Genomic DNA, 20,606 nt, shown 5'->3' with positions numbered 1-20,606 from the left:
GCTGGATCATATATCTTGAGGTCTTTTTGACTCTAACGTCAGAAGTTCTACTCTCTCTGGTGCCAGTGCTGTGGCATAGCAGGTAAAGCTGCAGCTTGCAGTGCTGGCATCCCATATGGGCGCTGGTTCTAGTCCCAGCTGCTCCACTTCTGATCCAGCTCTCTGCTATGGCCTGGGAAAGCAGTAGAGGATGGCCCAGGTCCTTGGGCGTCTGCACCCACCTGGGAGATCACCTATGTTTGTCCAGCAACTACAAGAAACAGTGTGGAGAGTTCTTTTAAAACTAGAAATAGAACTGAGAACTGCCATATGATCTAGCAATCTCACTACTGGGTATATAGCCAAAAGACAAGAGATACCTGCCCCACCATGTTTCTCACAGCCTTGTTCACAATAGCTAACATAACCAAAGTGCCCATCACCAACCACAATGGAATACTATTCAGCTATGAAATGAAATGAAATCCTGTCGTTTGCAGCAAAATGGATGGAATTTGAGGACATCATGTTAAGTGAAACAAGTGAGACACAGGAAGACAAATATCACAGGTGGGGGCAGAAAACAAAGGTCCTCAATCTGAACACAGGATGCTGTCTACTAGAGGCTAGGAGGAGTGGGAGGGATACAGGGAGTTCAGATTAAGAAAAAAAAAGGAAGCTGGGTATAGTCCACTAACTGTGACATACATATTCATAGATGTTAATAATAAAGGTAGCCGGATGTGGAATATTGGGGAACTCCAGTATTTTGTAAATTTAAAGCAATTCTAACAAAGTTTAAAAAATGGAGAAAAACAATACAATCATTTCAATCAATGCAGGAGTGGATGACAAAATACTGCTCCCTTTTGATAAAAATGACAGCATACTAGGAATGCAAAGGAATGTTCTTATTCTCGTATCCATAAATTAAAGGTAGCATCCAATTAAATATAAAAATATTAAGTATTATCAGTTCCTTTCAAAATTGTACCAGCCTATGCCATACAGTTATAAGAAAAAGTTATAATTGGAAAAAATAAATTTAGATAACATGTTTCTGTATGCAAAAAAAATCAAAGACTATGCAAACAAGCTATTGGAAATAAATGGATTTTACAGGATTGCTGGGTACAGGGTAAATATAAAAAATCAGTTGTCTTCTATATGATAGTTACAAATGGAAAATCGTTTTAAAATAAATCTTACTTTTGTGATTTTTTTTGTAACTATTAGAAATCTTTGTCTCACTTCCTGAGAATATGCATATATTTTGTTGCAGAAAACAATATGTAATAATGGCAAATGGCATACAATATTTGGAATAAAAATGGCATTATTAAACGTCTTTCCCAAAATATCCGAGAGAGACTCTCCAGCTCTTTAATAGACCCTTTTACTTTTCTTTAAAATTTGCATATTGATTATTTCATTTTGGTGTCCGATATCCTCTGAATTATCATTAAAACAAAATGCTTAACAATTGTTCCATATAGATTAACATTTTTTCTTCCAATCATCAGACCTGAATTTATATTTCATTTAGGAGTTATCATGCACAAAGCAGAATGCAAAATAATCAGTCTCATTAGACATTGTGAACACATGACTTATGTTCTCAAAGAAATTGCTTTTATGGTCCAGTGTTGTGGCATAGTGGATAAAACTGCTGCCTGCAATGCTGGCATCCATGTGGGCTTCTGTTTGTGTCTTGGTTGCTCCATTTCCAGTCCAGCCCCCTACCAATGGCCTGGGAAAAGCTGTGGAACACAACCCAAGTATTTGGGCTCCTGCCACCCACATAGGAGACCCTGATGAAGCTTTTGCATTCTGGCTTCAATCACGGGTTGTGGCCACCTTGGGGAATGAACCAGTGGTTGGCAAGATCTCCCTCTCTCTGTAACTCGGACTTTCAAGTAAATAAATTTTTTTAAAAGAAATTGTTTTAGAAGAGCAGTAAACTTTGTGTCTCCCTTACATTGTAGCCGATTTTTCTACTACATATTAAATTGAAATTGACTCAACCCTCCGTTCATAATGGATCTAAGTCAGTGAGTACAACTCTACTCAGCAGACCTGTTCACCTGTGGTGACATTGAAGAATGAAGTAGCTCGTGTAAGACTAAAGTGTTTCCAAATGTACTCTGAATTTCTTTTTATATGCTTCAAATAATGAAACTGATTTTCCTTGAAAAAAGAATTGACACTGCTAGTATGAATATTTTCAAATTTTTATTATTGAATGTAAGATAAAAATATTTTATATTTAATGGTAGAGAAAGGAAAGAGATCCTTCAGCCACTGTTTCACTCCCCCATACGCACAACAGCCAGGGCTGTGCCAGACCATAGCCAGGATTTTGAAACTCAGTCTCCCACATGGGAGACAGTGACTCAACTACTCCATCCATCACCTGCTGCCATCCAGAGAGTGTATTAGCGGGAAGCAGAAACTCGAAGTGCAGTTGAGCCTGAATCTAGGAACTCCAATATGGATGTGAGCATCATATGCCCATTCCTTTTTTAAAAAATTAAACACTTATTTAACTTAGTTGAAAGGGAGGGAGGGAGGCAGAGAACTGTTCCAATGTAGCATTAGATCAACACAGCTAACATTTCATGAACTCAATTTCTGCTGTATTTCACTATCTAAAGTTATTATCCTAATGTTAATTAAGAGAGCGTATATGTTTCACTTCTGTTGGAATGTCTCACTGTAGCTTACTAACATTCTACTTCAGCATTTCCACATATTTGACAAATTTTAAAACTATTGGCTATCTCCCATTAGCCTGCTAGGTGTTCGGGATAGCTCTTCATATTTTTCTTTACACCCTTCCTTTGTAGCAAGTTTTTGTTTGTTGTTGTTGTTTGACAGGCAGAGTGGACAGTGAGACAGAGAAAGGTCTTCCTTTGCCGTTGGTTCACCCTCCAATGGCCACCGCGGCACACTGCAGCCGGCGCACCGCACTAATCCAAAGGCAGGAGCCAGGTGCTTCTCCTGGTCTCCCATAGGGTGCAGGGCCCAAGCACTTGGGCCATCCTCCACTGCACTCCCTGGCCACAGCAGAGCTGGCCTGGAAGAGGGGCAACCGGGACAGAATCCGGCGCCCTGACCGGGACTAGAACCCTGTGTGCTGGCGCCGCAAGGCGGAGGATTAGCCTACTGAGCCGCAGCGCAGGCCAAGTTTTTGGTATTTATTAACATCTGTATCTTGAGGTGTTCTATGTCAGTTCCATATGGAGAATCTATCACTTCAATTCTCTTTCCAACTTAGGCATCCCACATGGGCTTGTTTGTCCCTTGAAGCAACTGCCTGAACTAAACGTTCCTACTTAACGTTAACATGACTATTTGCATGACATCAACTATCATTTCATAAAATGACTTGTAAAGCAAATAAAGTTCTGAGAACAAAATGAAGAACTGTGTAGAAAATGTGGCAGGCTGTTAGTAGTTTCAAAATTACTAGAACAAAAGGAGAAGAGTTTTGTTTTTTTTTTAATAAAAATCACAAAGTTTGACAACAGGTTAAGAAAAGGTAAATTCCAGACACTGGGAGGTAGTTTGTGGTTTATCTTTTATTTGGTCCTTTGCTGTAAAAAATGCATTTAGGATCAGTTTTTTGTTTGCTACTAAAATGTTACCTGTAATAAATATGCTAGCAGCTTTTATAGTTGGTACTTTAGCAATGAGAAATTTAGTACCACCATACCCAGATTTTCCTCCTGTTTATATGCTGCATATAGCATACAGTGCTATAGATTGAGAAAATAATCTTTTATCTTACAAATGGCTAATATAAATGTCTACAATTGTGAAATGTCTGGGTATTTTAAAAAGTGACTAACAGGTATGAAAGTTTTCTCTGTATTTATGACGTGGACAAGATTTACTCTTGGAATTTAGTATCTGGTGAAGACTAAATTAGAAGTTTTCACATATTTAGTAAATCAATCTCAGATATGTGTTTGTTGATGCTCTTTGGTTTAAGACTTTCACACATCCAAATCTATTTTCAAAGGGTCCTCTTCAATATGAATTTTATAATGATTAGTAAGGGATGACCTCTGGCTAAAGAGTTTCCCACATGCAGTACATTCATAGGGTTTCTCTCCAGTATGAATTCTTTGATGTGCAATAAGGGATGAGCTCTGTCTAAAAGTTTTCTCACATGTGTTACATTTAAAGGGTTTCTCTCCTGTATGAATCCTCTGATGTTGAATAAGAGCTGCACTTTGCCCAAAAGACATCCCACATTCCTCACACCGATACGGTTTTTCTCCAGTATGAATCCTCTGATGATTACTAAGGGATGAGTTACATCTGAATGTCTTCTCACACTCATTACATTTGTAGGGTTTTTCTCCAGTGTGCATTCGCTGATGCTGAATGAGAGCTGAACTCTGTCTGAAGGCTTTACCACACACTTTGCATTTACAAGGTTTTTCTCCAGTATGAATTCTCTCATGAATTATCAGTGTTGAGTGGGAACTTAAGGCTTTACCACATTCATTACAAGTATACAGTTTCTCTCCAGTATGAATTATTCGGTGTCTATTGAGTCGTGAAATAGAAGTGAAGCCTTTTCCACATTCATTACACCTATAGGGTTTTTCTCCAGTGTGGATTCTTTCATGCTGAATAAGAGATGCACTCTGACTGAAGGCTCGCCCACACTCACTACATTTAAAAGGTTTCTCTCCGGTGTGAATTCTCTGATGATAACGAAGGGACGAACTGGACTTAAAAGTGTTGCCACACTCATTACACAAATAGGACTTCTTTCTGAGGTTTCTTTGACATCCAGAAAGAGCTGTGTTACAATTTGATGCCTTCCTACCTGGATTATACTTATGGGGATTTTCTCGAGCATGAATTTTTTGATGTATAAAAAGGCCAGACCTTCTGCTGAAGGATTTACCACATTCTTTACATCTATAGGATTTCTCCACAGTATGGGTTCTTAGGTGCTTAGAAAGGGATGCACTATGGCTGAAGGCTTTCCCACACTCTTTACATATATAAGGTTTCTCTCCAGTATGCGTTCTTTGATGTTGAATAAGAGCAGAACTTTGGCTGAAGGCTTTCAAACATTCTTTACATTTAAATAGTTTCTCTCCGGTGTGATTTTTCAGATGTTTGCGAAGGGATGAATTGTGAATGAAGGCTTTTTCACATTTATTACATTTATAGCGTTTCTCTGCTGTCTTGACTTTTGGTTGGGTAAGTAAACTTGAAGTTTGCTTGAAGGTATTTCGTTGTATTACGTATTTTGAGGATATTTTTTCTCTAGCAATCCTCTGTGCCTTTACAAAGACTGACTTCAGGCTCAAGTTTTGGTCAGGTTCAATGTTTTTATGGCTTCTGTCTACACTGAGGTTTTTCACATGGGAGTCTGAAACTATTTGTAAACATTCATTTTTGTCTTGGGGTTTCTTTAATCTGTCATCATATATACAGTGTTTTCCTGATATGAGGTCCCTGAATTCATCCCCTTTGAGTCTTTTCTTCATCTGTTCCTGACTTGATGAGTCTTGAGCTTGTGTTGACTTTACAGTTTTAAGTCTGCTCTTACATCCTAAAAAAAAACAAAGAAAAAAAAAAAACAAATTGCCAACAATTCATGTGGTTGAATGAGACCAAATGTTTAAAGAGTAAAGATTAATGCTATCTAAACAAAGGTGTGTTATATAGCTAAAAAGATACCAGCAAGAGGAAAAATAGGAAAGTAACATGGCATAGAGTTGTGGATGATGACCGAACTGTAATTAAATGAATACAGCAAGCTCCTTTAAGGAGGGTGGAAGTGTAAGCATGACCAGGAGATGGACCAGAAAAAGTATGAACCAGGAAACTCAGCCTGATATCCAAAGCATATCATGGACTCATAAAACACCTTTTTCCTGTAATTATTTTCTCTGTAGCCTCTTAAGTATTAACTCTTCTGTAAACCTTTTCCTGATTCTGAGCTCTAACATTGCACTCTTCTGACTGCAGCATACAATCCTGTGTCATGTGTGCTCTGTGAAATACACTGTTAGGCAACTTCAGCACTGTGGGAACATCACAGAGTGCATGCATATATTTACATGTTTATATATGTATATATACAGACATATGTGTATGCATATATATCTATATATCCTAAAGCTAGCATTTTATTTAATCAAGAAGCCGTGCAGGTATTTCCACTATGATCAAGAAGAAGGCAAGGGTATCTATTATTTTCCCTACTATCCAATGCTATTCTAGAAGTATTAACAAATTCAATTAGATATTGGACACACCAATTGAGTAAAGCAAAAAGCTGCAAACACTCTAAGTGAAAAATCCCAGATAATCAAACTCATTCACTAAAGTAGCAGGATATGAAATTGACAGATGAAAATCAATACCTTTCACTTATACTAACACAAAATAAGAAAAGTAGAATATGAAAATCTTATATGAATATGAGAACAATTTTATAATATCCTTGAATAACACTAAAGTACTGCTGACCAAATGAGATGACCTCTTCTATTCTTGAACAGAACAATTCAACACCAAAATTGTTGGTGCATACAGGCAGGATAGACATCAGGGTTTCTCAACACGAGCTGACCTTCTGGGTCAGATAATTCCTCATTATGTGGAACTGTCTCGAGAACTGGAAGATGTTTAGCAGCATACGTGGCCTCTCTACCTCCAGGTGGCAGTAGTAACTTCCTCACCATCTCTCCCCACCAAGATGTAACAAGCAAAATGTTTCTAGCCATTGACAAATAATAAAACTGCCCTCAGCAGAGAGCCACTGTTAAAGATGGGGGGAAAAATGATTACAAGTTAGTAACTGCTAAAACTGGGTGACAGATAAGTGGAAGTTCATTATAGTAGTCTTTTAACTTTTACATTGTATGTTTAAACTTTCCCATAAAACTAAAAAAAAAAAAAAAAAAAAAATTCTAATTTCTGTCCTTCCATTGCAACAAGATTGAATGGGTTGATCTTTTTCCTCTAACAGATCATACCTACTGAAAATACTATAATTTTAAAATTCTGATTCCTGTAGCTGAATTTTCTTGGAAAAATCAGTTAACAGAAGATATTTAAAAATTATATTATCTTAAAATATACTTTCTAACTAAAAAAACATCTGCATGATTATCAATTAAATACTTATTGCTTTATTTATAAGGGTTACCCCTAGGGTTACCATTATCCTTTAAAACCCCCTCTTGCTGGTTTGCCGGGCAGAAAGAGCACATTTTGGATTAAGAATCTCTTTCCTCACAATGCCGGCTTTCTGAAATAAACCCTTTCCTCTTACCAACACTCGTGTGTGGTGAACTGGCTATCCAAGCTGGTTATATGTCCGATAACAAAGTCTCAACAGATTCAAGAATGAGTATCACAGCAGGTTACCTTCTTTGACCATAATAGGATGAAGTTAGAAATCAGTAGCAAAGGTAAAACTGGAGAATTCACTAAAAGGAGTATAAGGTAATTCAACAAAGTACCCTAACAACCAGTGAGTCAAAGAGGAAGTTACAAGGAAAATCAGAAAATAGAGAGGAACAAATTTACAAAAACATAAGGATCCAGCAAAAGCAGTGCTAGGAGGGAAATTTACACAGTTAACAGCCTCACTTCATAAGTTATGTAACTAAAAAGAATTAACTAACACAAAGCAGAAATAAAACAGAGAAACAAGTATGAATGTTAGGTAGGAAATTAGAAAATAGCCTATGTGTGTGAGGAGGTGTCTGAGGAAAACAAGTTTCTTGGGAGCGGAATGTAACAGCCTCAGAAGCTCACCTTGGAAGCAGCATAGCATTTTACACTACAAAGTTCTGACAGCCTCACCAAGGAAAGCTCCCCAAAGAAACCTCTCTCCTCAGCACCAAACTGGTTACCTAGCCTGTTAACACTGGGCAATAAAAACCTTCCCATGGCCGGTGCTGCGGCTCAGTAGGCTAATCCTACACCATGCGGCGCTGGCACACCGGGTTCTAGTCCTGGTCGGGGCACTGGATTCCGTCCGGTTGCCCCTCTTCCAGGCCAGCTCTCTGCTGTGGCCCAGGAGTGCAGTGGAGGATGGCCCAAGTGCTTGGGCCCTGCACCCCATGGGAGACCAGGAAAAGCACCTGGCTCCTGCCTTCGGATAGGCACGGTGTGCCGGCCGCAGTGCACCAGCCGCGGCAGCCATTGGAGGGTGAACCAATGGCAAAGGAAAACTGTCCACTCTGTCCAAATAAAAAAAAAAAACCTTCCCAGCTTTCCCCTGGGAAAGCACACCAGAGAAAAGTCCTCTTCCCAGCACCAGGCGGGCTATCCATTCTGATAGCACTGAGTTATGAAGCCTTGGGAGGAATTTTACCTAATTCACACTCAGCAAATCCTTTGTCCAGGGGGAGGAGGAAGGGAAGGAGAACCCACCAGGACCTCATTCCCTTAAAAGCCCCAGTCTGAATAGAAGCTGCATACTCAGCTCTCAGCTCTTTCTGAGCTACCTGCCTGGCCTGTCTGGTATATTCTCTCCATTAAACCATAACCCTGCTTTCCCCAGTCTGAGCACTCTCTCTGATTCTGACTAGATAGGTGTCCATCTGTTCTGATGGATGCCTTACCCAATTAAACCTTGCTACCTTGCTTACCACTGCTCTGTCTCACATCTGAATTCTCTCTGTGCAAAGATAAGAACCTATCCCACCTACCTCCACGAACATCAACATGAATTTATGCTGAGTTGTTTTTTCTTTTTAAAATGCATGTAGTCACCACTTGTTTCCCAACCATCCTACCTATGACTAATTTCAGTCCCTTCAAATGGGCTCTTGATATGATTCATTCACCCTGATAGCTTTCTTCCTCTTCAGTAGGAAGAGATAATCAAGGTTCATCTTGAAAAGGTACTTTCCGGATCTAGAATCAATCATTTCCCCAAGAAGTCCTGGTTCTTTGCAATGGGAAAGAATGTTTAAAAGTACTGCAAATTTGGGAGCTGGAGGTGTTCCTGGCTACTGGGTTTGTTTCAACCTCATTTAGACGATAAAGCCAAGAAACGCTTTTAAGGTGTCCTCCCCCCAACTGTTGTAGGCAAGCATATAGGATAAAATTGATCAGGTTTGTGAGCTGGAAGACCACACCTTCACCACGCACCTGTGTGACCTCATGCCTCTACCTGACCACACCTGTGTACCCACCTGCCAATCAGGCTAATTAACCACTCCCTTTTGGAAGTGGATTAAAGGCCTGAAACACGGTGGGCCTAGCCCTTTTTGCCCCCTTCCCTTTGCCCTTCTTCCTCGCTGCCCTGAATCCCCTTGCTACCCTATGCCTTCGGACCACCCGCTCCATGCCTCCCGGCCTGCATGCTCCTCCACATGGCTGGCTCCTGGTACTCAGTATGAATCCAGACTTCCCTCTCTCTTAGAGCCCTCACTCCTATACATTTCTCTCACTGAAGAAAAAGCTTAAAACTTATCATGCTGCCTTGTTCCTTTATGCCAATATTCAGAATTCTCTGAATTTGTGGCAAGAACCCACAAGGCTTATTAATATTCCAAATTTATTAATAAGCAAGCACCCAGTAACATAACCCTTGTATAGGGACATGAGGAAGCAGCCATGTGGCAGTAACTAAGCCAGCAAGGCCCTTGACCTTGGCCTTCCCAGGCTTTACAACTGTAAGAAAGCAAATTTCTATTGTTCAAGCTGCCCAAAACCAACAACCAAACAAAAAAGAGATACTTTTTAAATGAGACTAAACCCCATTGAGTTCATTGTGGTATTTTCAACTCAAATTTAATATTAAAAGGATTCTGCTTTTCAACTTCTTTCATTTTCTATCCTCTCTTATGTGTTAAAAATTGTATCCTTACTATATTACTCATTTGTTTATCCTACAGGCTATAATTTAAAAACAACCATACCAGTGTTATTGCTAAAAATCATGATGGTTAAAAACAACCTTGAAATTTGTTTGCAATGTTTCTGTCCTTAGGCTACACCCACCAGCACTTTCAGTGGAACTGCTGTGTTTTAAAATCACTAGAAATCATTCTTTTCTGTCTGGCTAAGAAACTAACAAAAAGGTCCTTTTGCTGTGTTTTACTTTCCATTTCTAGGAATTTCTTTTGCTTCTACTTGATTCTGCTTCCTAATCGACCGACGTTTTCATAGTTACAAATTAACAAACTAAGAACCTTCAGAAAAACCTAGACTCTATTCCTGTCCTCTTGTTATAATTGTGTAGTGACCTGGAGTACCTTCTCTACCTTCAAGAGTGAGCCACACTGCTCTGGAGATCCAGGTTCCCCTGAGGAGTTCCCAGAGGTCTGCTACACTGAATCCAACTGTCAGGATCTGTGAGGCCACTAAGCCCTAAACCCAAAACCAGACTGGGAGGAGTCACACAGGTTAACAGGCAGTCAGGTTGATCCCAGTGGAAATGAGGAAATGGGAGTCCCCCTAAGAGGATGCAAAATGCTCGTTTCTCCCCAAAAATTATATGTAACAAGACTGAAGTGCCAAAGCCCACTGCATGCTTCTCCCCATCCCGCCCTTCAGAGTTTCTAGTCTCATCATTGAGAATAAAAGAAGTTCCCTATCCTGCCTGCCTCCAGCTCTGATCAGCAAGCTAGGCAGGGCAAGCAAGATTACAAATCCGACCTTTGGATGGGTTTGGTCCCCACCTTCGGATTGCTAGCTGCTGTCCTGTTTTCCCCAAAAATCATGCTTCAAAACCCCACTTCCGTGAGCCTCTGGGGTCTGCCTCTCTTGGAGTCCCTCTCCTAGCCACTGTGGCAGGAGGTTTCTGACTTAAATAAATCTTGCTTTGCTTTCTACCTTGTCTGCATGGAGGTCATCTTTCTCCAGGCCATTCCCCCCTAACAAGATGAAACTGGGTGCAGATCACCTAAACGCTAATTGGATTTTTATTGCTTGACAAAGCCCTCACCTGGGACACTGAAACTGCTAAGACAATCCATTGTAAACTCTACCAAGGAGCCCTGTACTTCACTAAGTAATTCACTCCTAGTTTTCCTAAAACTGAGGCGAGGCCACAACTCTGACCCTGTCTGTAATCAGGTGTCCTGCATCTCTCAGGACAGCTCTGGACAGCCCATGTCCTCAGTTTAATCTCGTGGACTCACTGTTTTCAGGAGGAGAGACTCACTAAGACAGGGCAAGGGAACAGATCTTTCTTCTCTCCCTCTGACTTTTCACACTCAGGCCACATGGTGCCTCCTCTCAGCTGCCTCCCTGCAGCCCACTTTCTGTTTATCTTGTGTGGCCTCTGGTAGTTTCCACACAATTAGTAGACTTCTCCTAAATGAGAGTTAAAAAAGGCTGACAAGTGTGGTTCACTTACCAAAGCATCTCAACACAGAAATGAGAAGAGCTCTCCCCAGCACACAGGGCAGCTGGCCTCCCAGCCATGGGCTACGGGCTGGTCTCTGCAGAGTGGCTGTCCCGAAGCTGCCTACCAAATTTTGCAACAGGGCCTGGGCTTGGTGGGATGTGGTGCCCGCTGCTCTCTGCTGCTAACTCTCTTCTCCTTCTCCTTGCTCCATTTTGGTCTCCACAGCTGGTTTCCCTTCTCTGGTCCTGCACTTCTGCTAATTCCTAGCCTGGGATAATCCTCTACCTTCTCAGATCCCTGGTCCCACCTCAGGGAAGTCTGTGCAGACATCGCCCCTCCCACTCTGCATTCTCACAGCACCTGTGCCTTTTCCCATGGCTCTCCCCAGCATCTGTCAGTCCACACCCTGTGTGCACATGCTGTATTCACCCTCCACCTCCCCACAGGACTGCAAACTCCTTGAGGACAAGGGCCCCGGCAAGCTCCAGGCTCATTCTGTACTTAGAAAGGGACAGGCAGGCAGTGGCTGAGGGGGTGCCAATCTATCCTCCTGTGCCAAAGCCTCCAATCAATGGCTCTGTGCCCAACTGCCACACCAGGCACCTCTTTCATTCTCATTATTTCCCAGATTTGGTCACAGATTCCTCTTTCCCAAAAACCCTGGGATTCTGTCCTCTGCTGTTGCCCAACCTGATCGCTCAAGGCCTCAAACACCACCGACACACCGAAGGCCCTGACCTCCCTTTTTAGTTCCAATGCTACCTACTGAAACAACTGCCCACAAACAAACAAATCTATCCCTCACCAAACCCTTGCCAAGCTGGCTCCTGCTCTTCTCTGTAAGCCTCACAGAACAAGCCTCCTGGGACTTCCATTACTGCAACAGCGCTATGAGGCTTCTCATTTCTTGCTTCATCTTTAAATCTAGCCCTGCATGCTTCCAAAGTGATCCTTCTTATTAAATTCAATTCACATAAGGACTTCATGAATAAATTCTGTCTGCAAAATATTTAAATATTAAATGTAAACAAAGGGTCGGCGCCGCGGCTCACTAGGCTAATCCTCCGCCTTGCAGCGCTGGCACATTCGGTTCTAGTCCCGGTCGGGGTGCCGGATTCTGTCCCGGTTGCCCCTCTTCTAGGCCAGCTCTCTGCTGTGGCCAGGGAGTGCAGTGGAGGATGGCCCAAGTCCTTGGGCCCTGCACCCCACGGGAGACCAGGAGAAGCACCTGGCTCCTGCCATCGGATCAGCGCGGTGCGCTGGCCACAGCGCGCTGGCCACGGCGGCCATTGGAGGGTGAACCAACGGCAAAAGGAAGACCTTTCTCTCTGTCTCTCTCTCTCTCACTGTCCACTCTGCCTGTCAAAAAATAAATAAATATTTTAAAAAAAAAATAACAAAAAAAAGTTCCCTTTCATCACCCTTCTCAAATGTAACAAGGTTCACTTGCTAAGGAGGGGTCCCCCTCACCTTTCTTTCTGTGTTCACACTCAAAAACACACACCGAATTTTCTTTAAACATAAATGGGGACATAGCTGAACACTTCTCTGTAACTTTCCTCGGTTCTTAACGTGCCTTGTAGTACCATCCACATGAGCACGGTCTTTTGTTTTAACTGTGGTGATAAAGAGGGCATCTCATAGCTTCTTTAGCTATAGTTATTTCAAAGGACATTTAAGTTGCTTCTGGTTCAGATTAAATTTGCTAACATACCAAGGACCATACAATTCTCTTATTGCTTCAATCACTTCTGGTCATACATCAGACAGTTCCAATCTCATTCCTTCCCCCTTTACATACCCTGGGCTTCAGCCAGGACGGATTAACCCAATTCCTTAACTACACTACATCTGTTGAAGGCCCACATGAAAATGCAGCCCTCCTCTGAAACAACAGAACAAGAAACGAGACCCTGAGAGATTCATCTGAGAGTGACTGCCAGACAGTAAGAGGAAGTTCATGTCTAGGAGTCAGGGTGCTCCTTTCCCAGATAGTGGGGGCTGGGAACCCTCAAGGTGGTTTCCCAGCCAACACTCCAAGCTTTGCCTCCTCTTATCAACCAGGCTGTCGCCAGTACCTTGACCTCCCACTCACCTAGAGAGAAGCCTCCAGGACTTTCTTCCTCTATGGGATCTTCTCCTTGCTCCAACAGGGAGATGACATTTGGCTTGGTACATGGGAGTCCTGCTCATAGACAGACAAAACAAAAAACTTGCTCTTATTTTGACACAAAGTAGTATTCCACACATGAGTGGAAGATCTAAAGAATGGTATAAAAACTTATGTGAGGTGTTCAGGTTGTGCCCCCATAATGTGAGGGGCTGTGTCAGGGACTGTGTCATAATTCTATGTTAGGGAAACATAAAGGCAGAGTGGATGAACAGGATACTACTAACTCGCTATAGAAGGAAGTTGGATGCACAGATTGAATTTAAATGTATAAGCTGTATCTATGGGAAGAATTCTGTACCAAGCAGGCTACTTTTTAGTGAGAAAATACTATCCGACTCCCTTTCAGAGATGGAACCTTAGATATTTATCTGGCTGGAGAAGAGACATGGAAAAGGCAAGTGAGGGGGTAGCGAAAGAAGCCTCAGCTCAGGGCTGAGCCAGGGAACCACGAAACAGTAGGAACACTGACTCAACACGAAGGAACGGCAAATGTGAAGCTGCACGCACGGAGGGCGACGACTACTAATAACCACCCTCCCATCTCAGACATGGAGCAATTCAACACCAACAAGGGGGGAGTCAGCACACTCGGCGTGAGCTTGCCGAGTACCCACGGCTTTAGACAGGAAAGGGGGTACCAAGATCCCAATTTCTGAATTCCGTGTCCATGGGGAGCTTCCTTACCCAGTGAGAGCAGGTTGCTGTAGTTCTCCAGCATCACGTCCCGGTACAAGATTCTCTGGGAAGGATCCAGCTTCTTCCACTCATCCCAGGTGAACAGCACGGCCACATCCTCGAACGTCACTGACACCTGGAAGGACAAGCCAAGGACTGGAAGGACAGCTCTCCAGGGACCACGCCGCATACAGAGAGGGAGGCAACAGCGGGGAAGGAGATAGGTCACCCACGAAATGCAGAGATTTAGGCAAGGTTCTAAAGGTTCCAGGTCCTTTTTACCAAGCAAGTAACTGGTAACAAACACACAGAGAGCAGCATAAAGCAGGAACGGGCCTTGTGTAACCACTGTGAGGGATGTGTAGAGGTCGTTGGTGGGACAGTAATCAGGATAACTGTTCTGGGGTGACTTAATAATATGAATAGAAGCCTTAAAATATGTTCTTTAAGTTACCAATTACTATGTTTGTATAACAGTGCACAAAAACACAAGCATAAGGATACTTGTCACGGTATTGTAATGGCAAAAAACTGGAAACAACCTCAATTCTCTCTGATCAGGGACGGGTTAGACAATTGGGGCACCATCCGCATGCTTAGGCAAGCTTGAGGAAAGGAGTAAAAAATTAGAATGTTTTACACGGGCCAGTACTACTCTGAGAGCTGTATTAATCTTTGGTGTAAACTTTAATCTTCACAATGACCTTCAAGGAAGGTACAGGTACTGTTCCCATTTTACCCAAGAGAAAGCAAAGCCACAGGGAGGATGAGACATTTGCCTGAAGTCACAGCTGCTCAGTGGCAGAGCTGGAAAGGCAACCAGGGGAAACCCCTAGGCTCCATTCTCAGTCACTCTGTCAAGTGCCTCTGACTCTTACACACTGGGGTGGGTGTTTGCCATTATGGCGAAGAGGCCAGTGTGGAGTACCTGGTTGGATATCCAGCTCCAATTGTCCCCAGCTGACTCCAGCTTCCTGCTAATCAGACCCCAGAAGGCAATGGTGATAGAGTAGGTGGGTCCCTGCCACTCACATGAAGAGACCTGGACTGAGTTCCTGATTCCTGGCTTTGGCCTGGCCCACCCCTGACCACTGCAGCCATTTGGAGAGTAAACCAGTAGACAGAAGCTCTAGCTCTCAAGTAAATTAAACAAAAACAAAAACAAAAAATACTTCCAGAGGCCGTCACTGTGGCGCAGTAGGTTAAAGCCCCATCCTGTAGCACTGGCATCCCATACGGGCACCAGTTTGATGCCCAGCTGCTCCACTTCCAATCCAGCTACCTGCTCATGTGCCTTAGCAAGGCAGCAGAGGATGGCCCAAATCCTTAGGCACCTGTACCCACATGGGAGACCCAAAAGAAGCTTCTGGCTCCTGGCTTTGGATCAGCTCACCTCCAGCCATTGTGGCCATTTGGGGAGTGAACCAGTGGATGGAAGACCTCTCTTTGTCTCTACCTCTCTCTATAACTTTCAATTTAAAAAAAAAAAAAAACCTTCCATATAGTTAATAAATGAGATAATGCATCTATCCCAAGTCAGATTCATATTAAAGGTTCAAATCTTAGTTATCACTGTATCAGTATAAGGAAATATTATGCAATGCATTACAGTTGTGAGGACAAACTATGTATGCACAATAGAATATTACCCTTAGAGATGCATAAAAAATAACAAACAACAAACAGTGATTGTTCCCAGAATGGTACTGTTAAGGGTAATTTTACTTTCTTTTTTATATATTAAATAAATTAGTTGGGGCCAGCGTTTTGGCACACAAGTTAAGCTTCCTCCTGAAACATCAGCCTCCCACATGAGCACTGATTCAAGTCCTGGCTATTCCACTTCTGATCCAGCTCCCTGCCAATGTGCCTGGGAAAGGAATGGAAGATGGCCCAAGTGCACTGGGCCCCTGCCACCCACATGGGACACCCAAACGGAGTTCCTGGCTCCTGGCTTTAGCCTGGCCCAGACCTGGCTGTTACAGCCATTTGGGGAATGAAGTAGTGGATAGATCTCTGTCTCTCCCTAATTCTGCCTTTTGAATAAGTAAATAAATCTAAAATAAATACACTTATATACAAACATACATATATACAGATCTACACAAGCATACTGAGGTCTTCAAAAAGTTCATGGAAAATGAGTATTGTGAACAAACTATGGATCTCAAATTTTTTTGTACCAAAGTAAGTTTATCTTTAATGATGTATCTCTATGAACTTTCAGAAGTTCCCTGGCCCAGGCATTTGTGTATGTGTACACACACACACACACACACTTTATTTAAAATTTCTACCATGACCTATAATATTTTTATGGCAAGAAACAGCATTAAATTATTTGGATCTTGGGAGAAATACAAGGAATAATCTTTGCCCCGAAGAATTCACAAACTGACAGACTAGAAAAACACATGACATAATCTGAACGATGAGAGAAAGCTGGCCAGCTCAAAGGACAAAATGCCATCTCCTGGCCCCACTCTCTTTCAGAGACAGGAGCAGGAGGCCCAGGGCAGCGAAGGCCCCAGGCAAGCACCTTACCAATGGCAGCGGCACGACCCAAACTCCAGTTTTCTGTGAACCTGCACGCTCTCTGTTCCCTCTGGACTTAAACTTCCCATCACTGAATTTCATATGCAAGCAGACACACCGGCAGCAGGCAAAGTTAAGGATCTTACACGGGGTTGGAGAAGATTCTGGGCAAGAGAGCAACCTGGCTCTGCTGCAGTCAAATCAGGCAGCCTTAAGGGGAAAAGTTCAACCCCACCACATTTGTTAGTCCTGAAGAAAACGCTACCTGGCAAAGGAGCTCTGGAAACAGGTGGCTGGATTTGCCCCTGCCCTGAAACCCATAATCAGGCAGCCTTAAGGGGAAAAGTTCAACCCCACCACATTTGTTAGTCCTGAAAAAAATGCTACCTGGCAGAGGAGCTCTGGAAACAGGTGGCTGGATTTGCCCCTGCCCTGAAACCCATACCAGAGGAGTGGCTGGAAGGCCTGAGTGTGGACTGAGGGCTGGACACACCTGGGACGGAATCCAGGTTAACTGACTTCTTCGGGCTTGTTTCCTCACATGTAAGCAACACAGGAATAGTAATCGCTGTGCTACTGTGAGAGTGAGAAACATAAAGCCCTCAGCACACTCCCAGCATGCTAGATACTCAGCAAATATCAACTGTTCACGCAGGCGTAGTGGCGTAAGCCGCAGTTTGGGTCGCTCACACCCCATATCAAAGTGTCTGCAATCAAGTCTTGCCTCTGCTTCCAATCTAGCTTCCTGCTACTGTGCCTGAGAGCAGGAGACAATGGTCCAGGTTCTTGAGTTCCTGCCACCCACATGGGAGACCAGATGGAGTTTCTGGCTCTGGCCCACCCCCAACTATTATGGGCCCTTGGGAGTCAAACCAGCAAGCTAAAAAAAATCTCTCTCTCTCTCCCCCCTCTCCCTTCCTGTCACTCAATCTTGCAAATAAATAAATAATCTTTAAAAAAATCAACTGTTCTTGTCAAAGATGAGTAGATAAGGGACAAGTATTTTTTGGGTCTTACAAGCACGGTTTAGCAATTTCTGTCCACATCAATATCATCAGCATGGTAATATCACTTAGCTACCACAGCAGCTACACACTGTGCCTGGCCCTGATCAAACACTTCCCATGCACTAACTCACACAATCATCCCATCTATCAGAGAAGGCAGGCATAGTAGTTCCATCTCACAGGTGCAGAAAGTGAGGCACAAGCCGTGAGGCACAAACAGGTGGAGTTATTTGCTCAAGGCCCATGAACAGCAACAGACAAGATAAGTTAAAAGCTGGCCAACTGGCTTCAGATCCCCACTTCCTGATCTTGGAAGTACACCACCTACCCACCACCCATATCCCACAGACCCCTCCCTGTGGCTTCCTGAGGAGTCTTCTACCTGCTGTCAGATTCGGGAGATCCCTCGAGCCCCTGCAATGCCACTATCCTTTGTTCACCATCATTTCACCTGGAAAGGATGCCTCCCTCACTCCCCCAACATGAGAAAGAAAGCTCCAGGTCAAGATAAGTTTTTAAAGTGGTACAAGCAAGGCACACGACCCATGAAGTTAAGAGACAGAGACAACAAAAACTATGGGAGGAAGGCTAGGCTCATAATTCTGAGCTGGAAAGAAAACCCCCCCTGGGACCAGCACAGTGGTGTAGTGGGTTAACCTGCTGCCTGAGGCACCAGCACTCCACGGGTCCAGGCTGCTCCACTTCTGATCCAGCTCCCTGCTAATGGGCCTGGGAAAGCAGAAGATGGCCCAGGTGCTTGGGCCCCACATCCACGTGGGAGACCCAGAAGAAGCTCTTGGGTCCTGGCTTCAGCCTGACCCAGCCCCAGCCCCAGCCATTACAGCCATTTGGGGAGTGAACCAGCAGATGGAAGACCTCCCCCTCCCAACTCTGCCTTTCAAATAAATACATTCTAAAAAAAAATTTTTTTAAAAAAACCCTCTAGACATGAGGGCAGAATCCACCACTCACGGAGGTAGACCAAGTCCTCCAAAGTCAAAGGACTTATGGTCCCAAAACTGGTCGCCTAGGGATAAAAAAAAAATCCCACTCCCCGAGGGCTGAGACGGCAATGGGCTCACCTGAGGCCGCTTCTTCCTCAGCTTGGCGGCCATATCCTCCTTCTGCGCTCGTCCCTGGAGGGCAGGTGCAGGCTCCAGGTGCAGCTGAGAGAAGAGAAAGGGAAGCAGGAGGAAGCCTCTTTTGCTTCCCACCCGTCAAAGGCAGCGGCTCTGAAATTCTTACACAGCCGAGGAAATTGCCGCGGAGAGGAAAGTCAGAAGGAGCCAGGAGTGGACAGAACCAGAGAGGCAGCCAGGGTCGTCCTGGTCCACTTTGCCAGGAGCAACACTCGAGGAGGAGGACCCTGGACTCCACTGCAGCAGCGCCAGCACCGCCTTACACTGCGTAGCCCCATAGACTAGAAGCCCCATTCTACTGATCAAGAGATTGAGGCCAGCGCGCGGCCACGGGCCCAGGTCCCACCGCAGTGAGGGCACCGCCAGGATTCCAAGCACGCGGGCCCTGGGCACCGCCCCCACCTCCCTCCCACCACAGAATCCACTTCCAGACTTGTAGAGAAAACCGTCTGAGAAAAGGAAAACGCGGGTTTTTCCGTGGCGGAAAGGGGGACGGACCCAGAACTAAGGACCCAGGTCCAGCCGTGGCTCGGGCTGTCGGGGACGCAGGCGCCTCCCATTAGCGGCCCCGGGCCAGCGGCCGGAACTGCAGGAGGAAACCCTAGCGCCCAAACCAAAGCGGTCAGGGGCGCCGCGAGACTGCAGGGAGAGGGAGGCGACAGGCCGGGGGCTCCACCCGCGCGCCCAGGCCTCCCCCAGCGTCTCGCGGGCGCCGGCGCCGCAGTCCCCCAGGCCTGGGATCGCCTCCTGCCACTCACCTCCCCAGGCTCAAGGTTCCTGGGGCCGGGCATCCCTAGTATGCTTGCAGAAGGGAGGCTCCCTAACTGCCCCACCCGGCAGCAGCCGCGAGACAGACAACCAACCCGGCGACCTCAGGGCCAGCAGCCGCTCACCTCCCTGCCGCACTGCGCGGCCCTCGCAGGTCTGGACTGGGCGAGCGGGGGACCGCTACTGCCGCTGGGAAATGTAGTCCGCACGAGAACTTAAGGATTCTGGGACGTGTAGTACTCCGCACTAGCCTGTGGTGGCGCCCTGCGTGAGCGGATTACCTGCGATGCTCAGTTGAGCTGGTAGAGGCCTTGGCTTCCTAGTTCCCAGAAAGGAAGGGAGGCTCCTCTAAGGCGGTATCTTTTAACTCCGCACTTTAGTAAATGATGGTGAGGTTACCAGAAAATGGCCAAGAACAAACTTATTTACACTGAGTCTATTTAGCAAGAGGATTGAGCCACCTGCTCAGTGCTAAGCAGTTTGAAATACATCAGTGAAGCCATGTGGGCGCAGGTTCCAGTCCAGGCTGCTCCACTTCGATCCAGCTCCCTGCTGATGGCCTGGGAAAGGGGCAAAGATAGCCCAAGTGTTTGGGCCCCTGCACCTACTTGGGAACCCGGATGAAGCTCCTGGCTCCTGCTTCAGCCACTTGGAGAGTGAACCAGTGGATGGAAGATTTCCCTCTCTGTCTCTCTGTCGCTCTCTCTGTAACTCTGGCTTTCAAATAAATAAAAATACATCAGTGAACAAAAGGATCATTGCACTGAAGAACTATTTTGGGAGAAGGAAGCAGACAATAAGCCAATAATGTAATTATGATGGTGCCTCAAGAAAAGCTTATTGGAAAATGGAATTATTTATAAATTTATTCTGCTACAAAAAATTTTAAGTTATGCATAGTTTTTTCAAAATACATACTTCCCGCAACACTTTTTAATACCTCTCCTATGTATGGATTTTTCACACTAGCAAAGAGCAAT

General features: G+C 44.5%; 1 protein-coding gene across 6 annotated transcripts; it reads right to left on the bottom strand.

The window, feature by feature from the left end:
- Positions 1–3,462: 3,462 nt before the first annotated feature.
- Positions 3,463–20,241, bottom strand: LOC100345280 (zinc finger protein 354B). Of its 6 annotated transcripts, none has more exons than XM_008274954.5 (5): positions 19,617–19,993; positions 18,802–18,885; positions 14,187–14,313; positions 13,425–13,514; positions 3,463–5,560 (listed from the first exon to the last, which is right to left on the bottom strand). In XM_008274954.5, the coding sequence occupies exons 1-5, from the start codon at positions 19,647–19,649 to the stop codon at positions 3,978–3,980; spliced, it is 1,917 nt and encodes a 638-aa protein (XP_008273176.1). In that variant the 5' UTR covers positions 19,650–19,993; the 3' UTR covers positions 3,463–3,977. The 6 variants fall into 6 exon arrangements, with proteins under 6 accessions (XP_008273176.1, XP_008273177.1, XP_089192376.1 ...); XM_008274955.5 differs by having other exon boundaries at positions 19,752–19,975; XM_089336250.1 differs by lacking the exon at positions 19,617–19,993 and adding an exon at positions 19,357–19,591.
- Between the last annotated feature and the right edge of the window lie 365 nt (positions 20,242–20,606).

This window comes from Oryctolagus cuniculus, chromosome 6, assembly GCF_051225735.1.
Source record: "Oryctolagus cuniculus isolate XC-2025 breed Fujian yellow rabbit chromosome 6, ASM5122573v1, whole genome shotgun sequence".
In the NCBI taxonomy this organism is placed as follows: domain Eukaryota; kingdom Metazoa; phylum Chordata; class Mammalia; order Lagomorpha; family Leporidae; genus Oryctolagus; species Oryctolagus cuniculus.
Note: the sequence above shows the minus strand (reverse complement) of the source record. Positions and strands in the feature narration are given on the sequence as shown.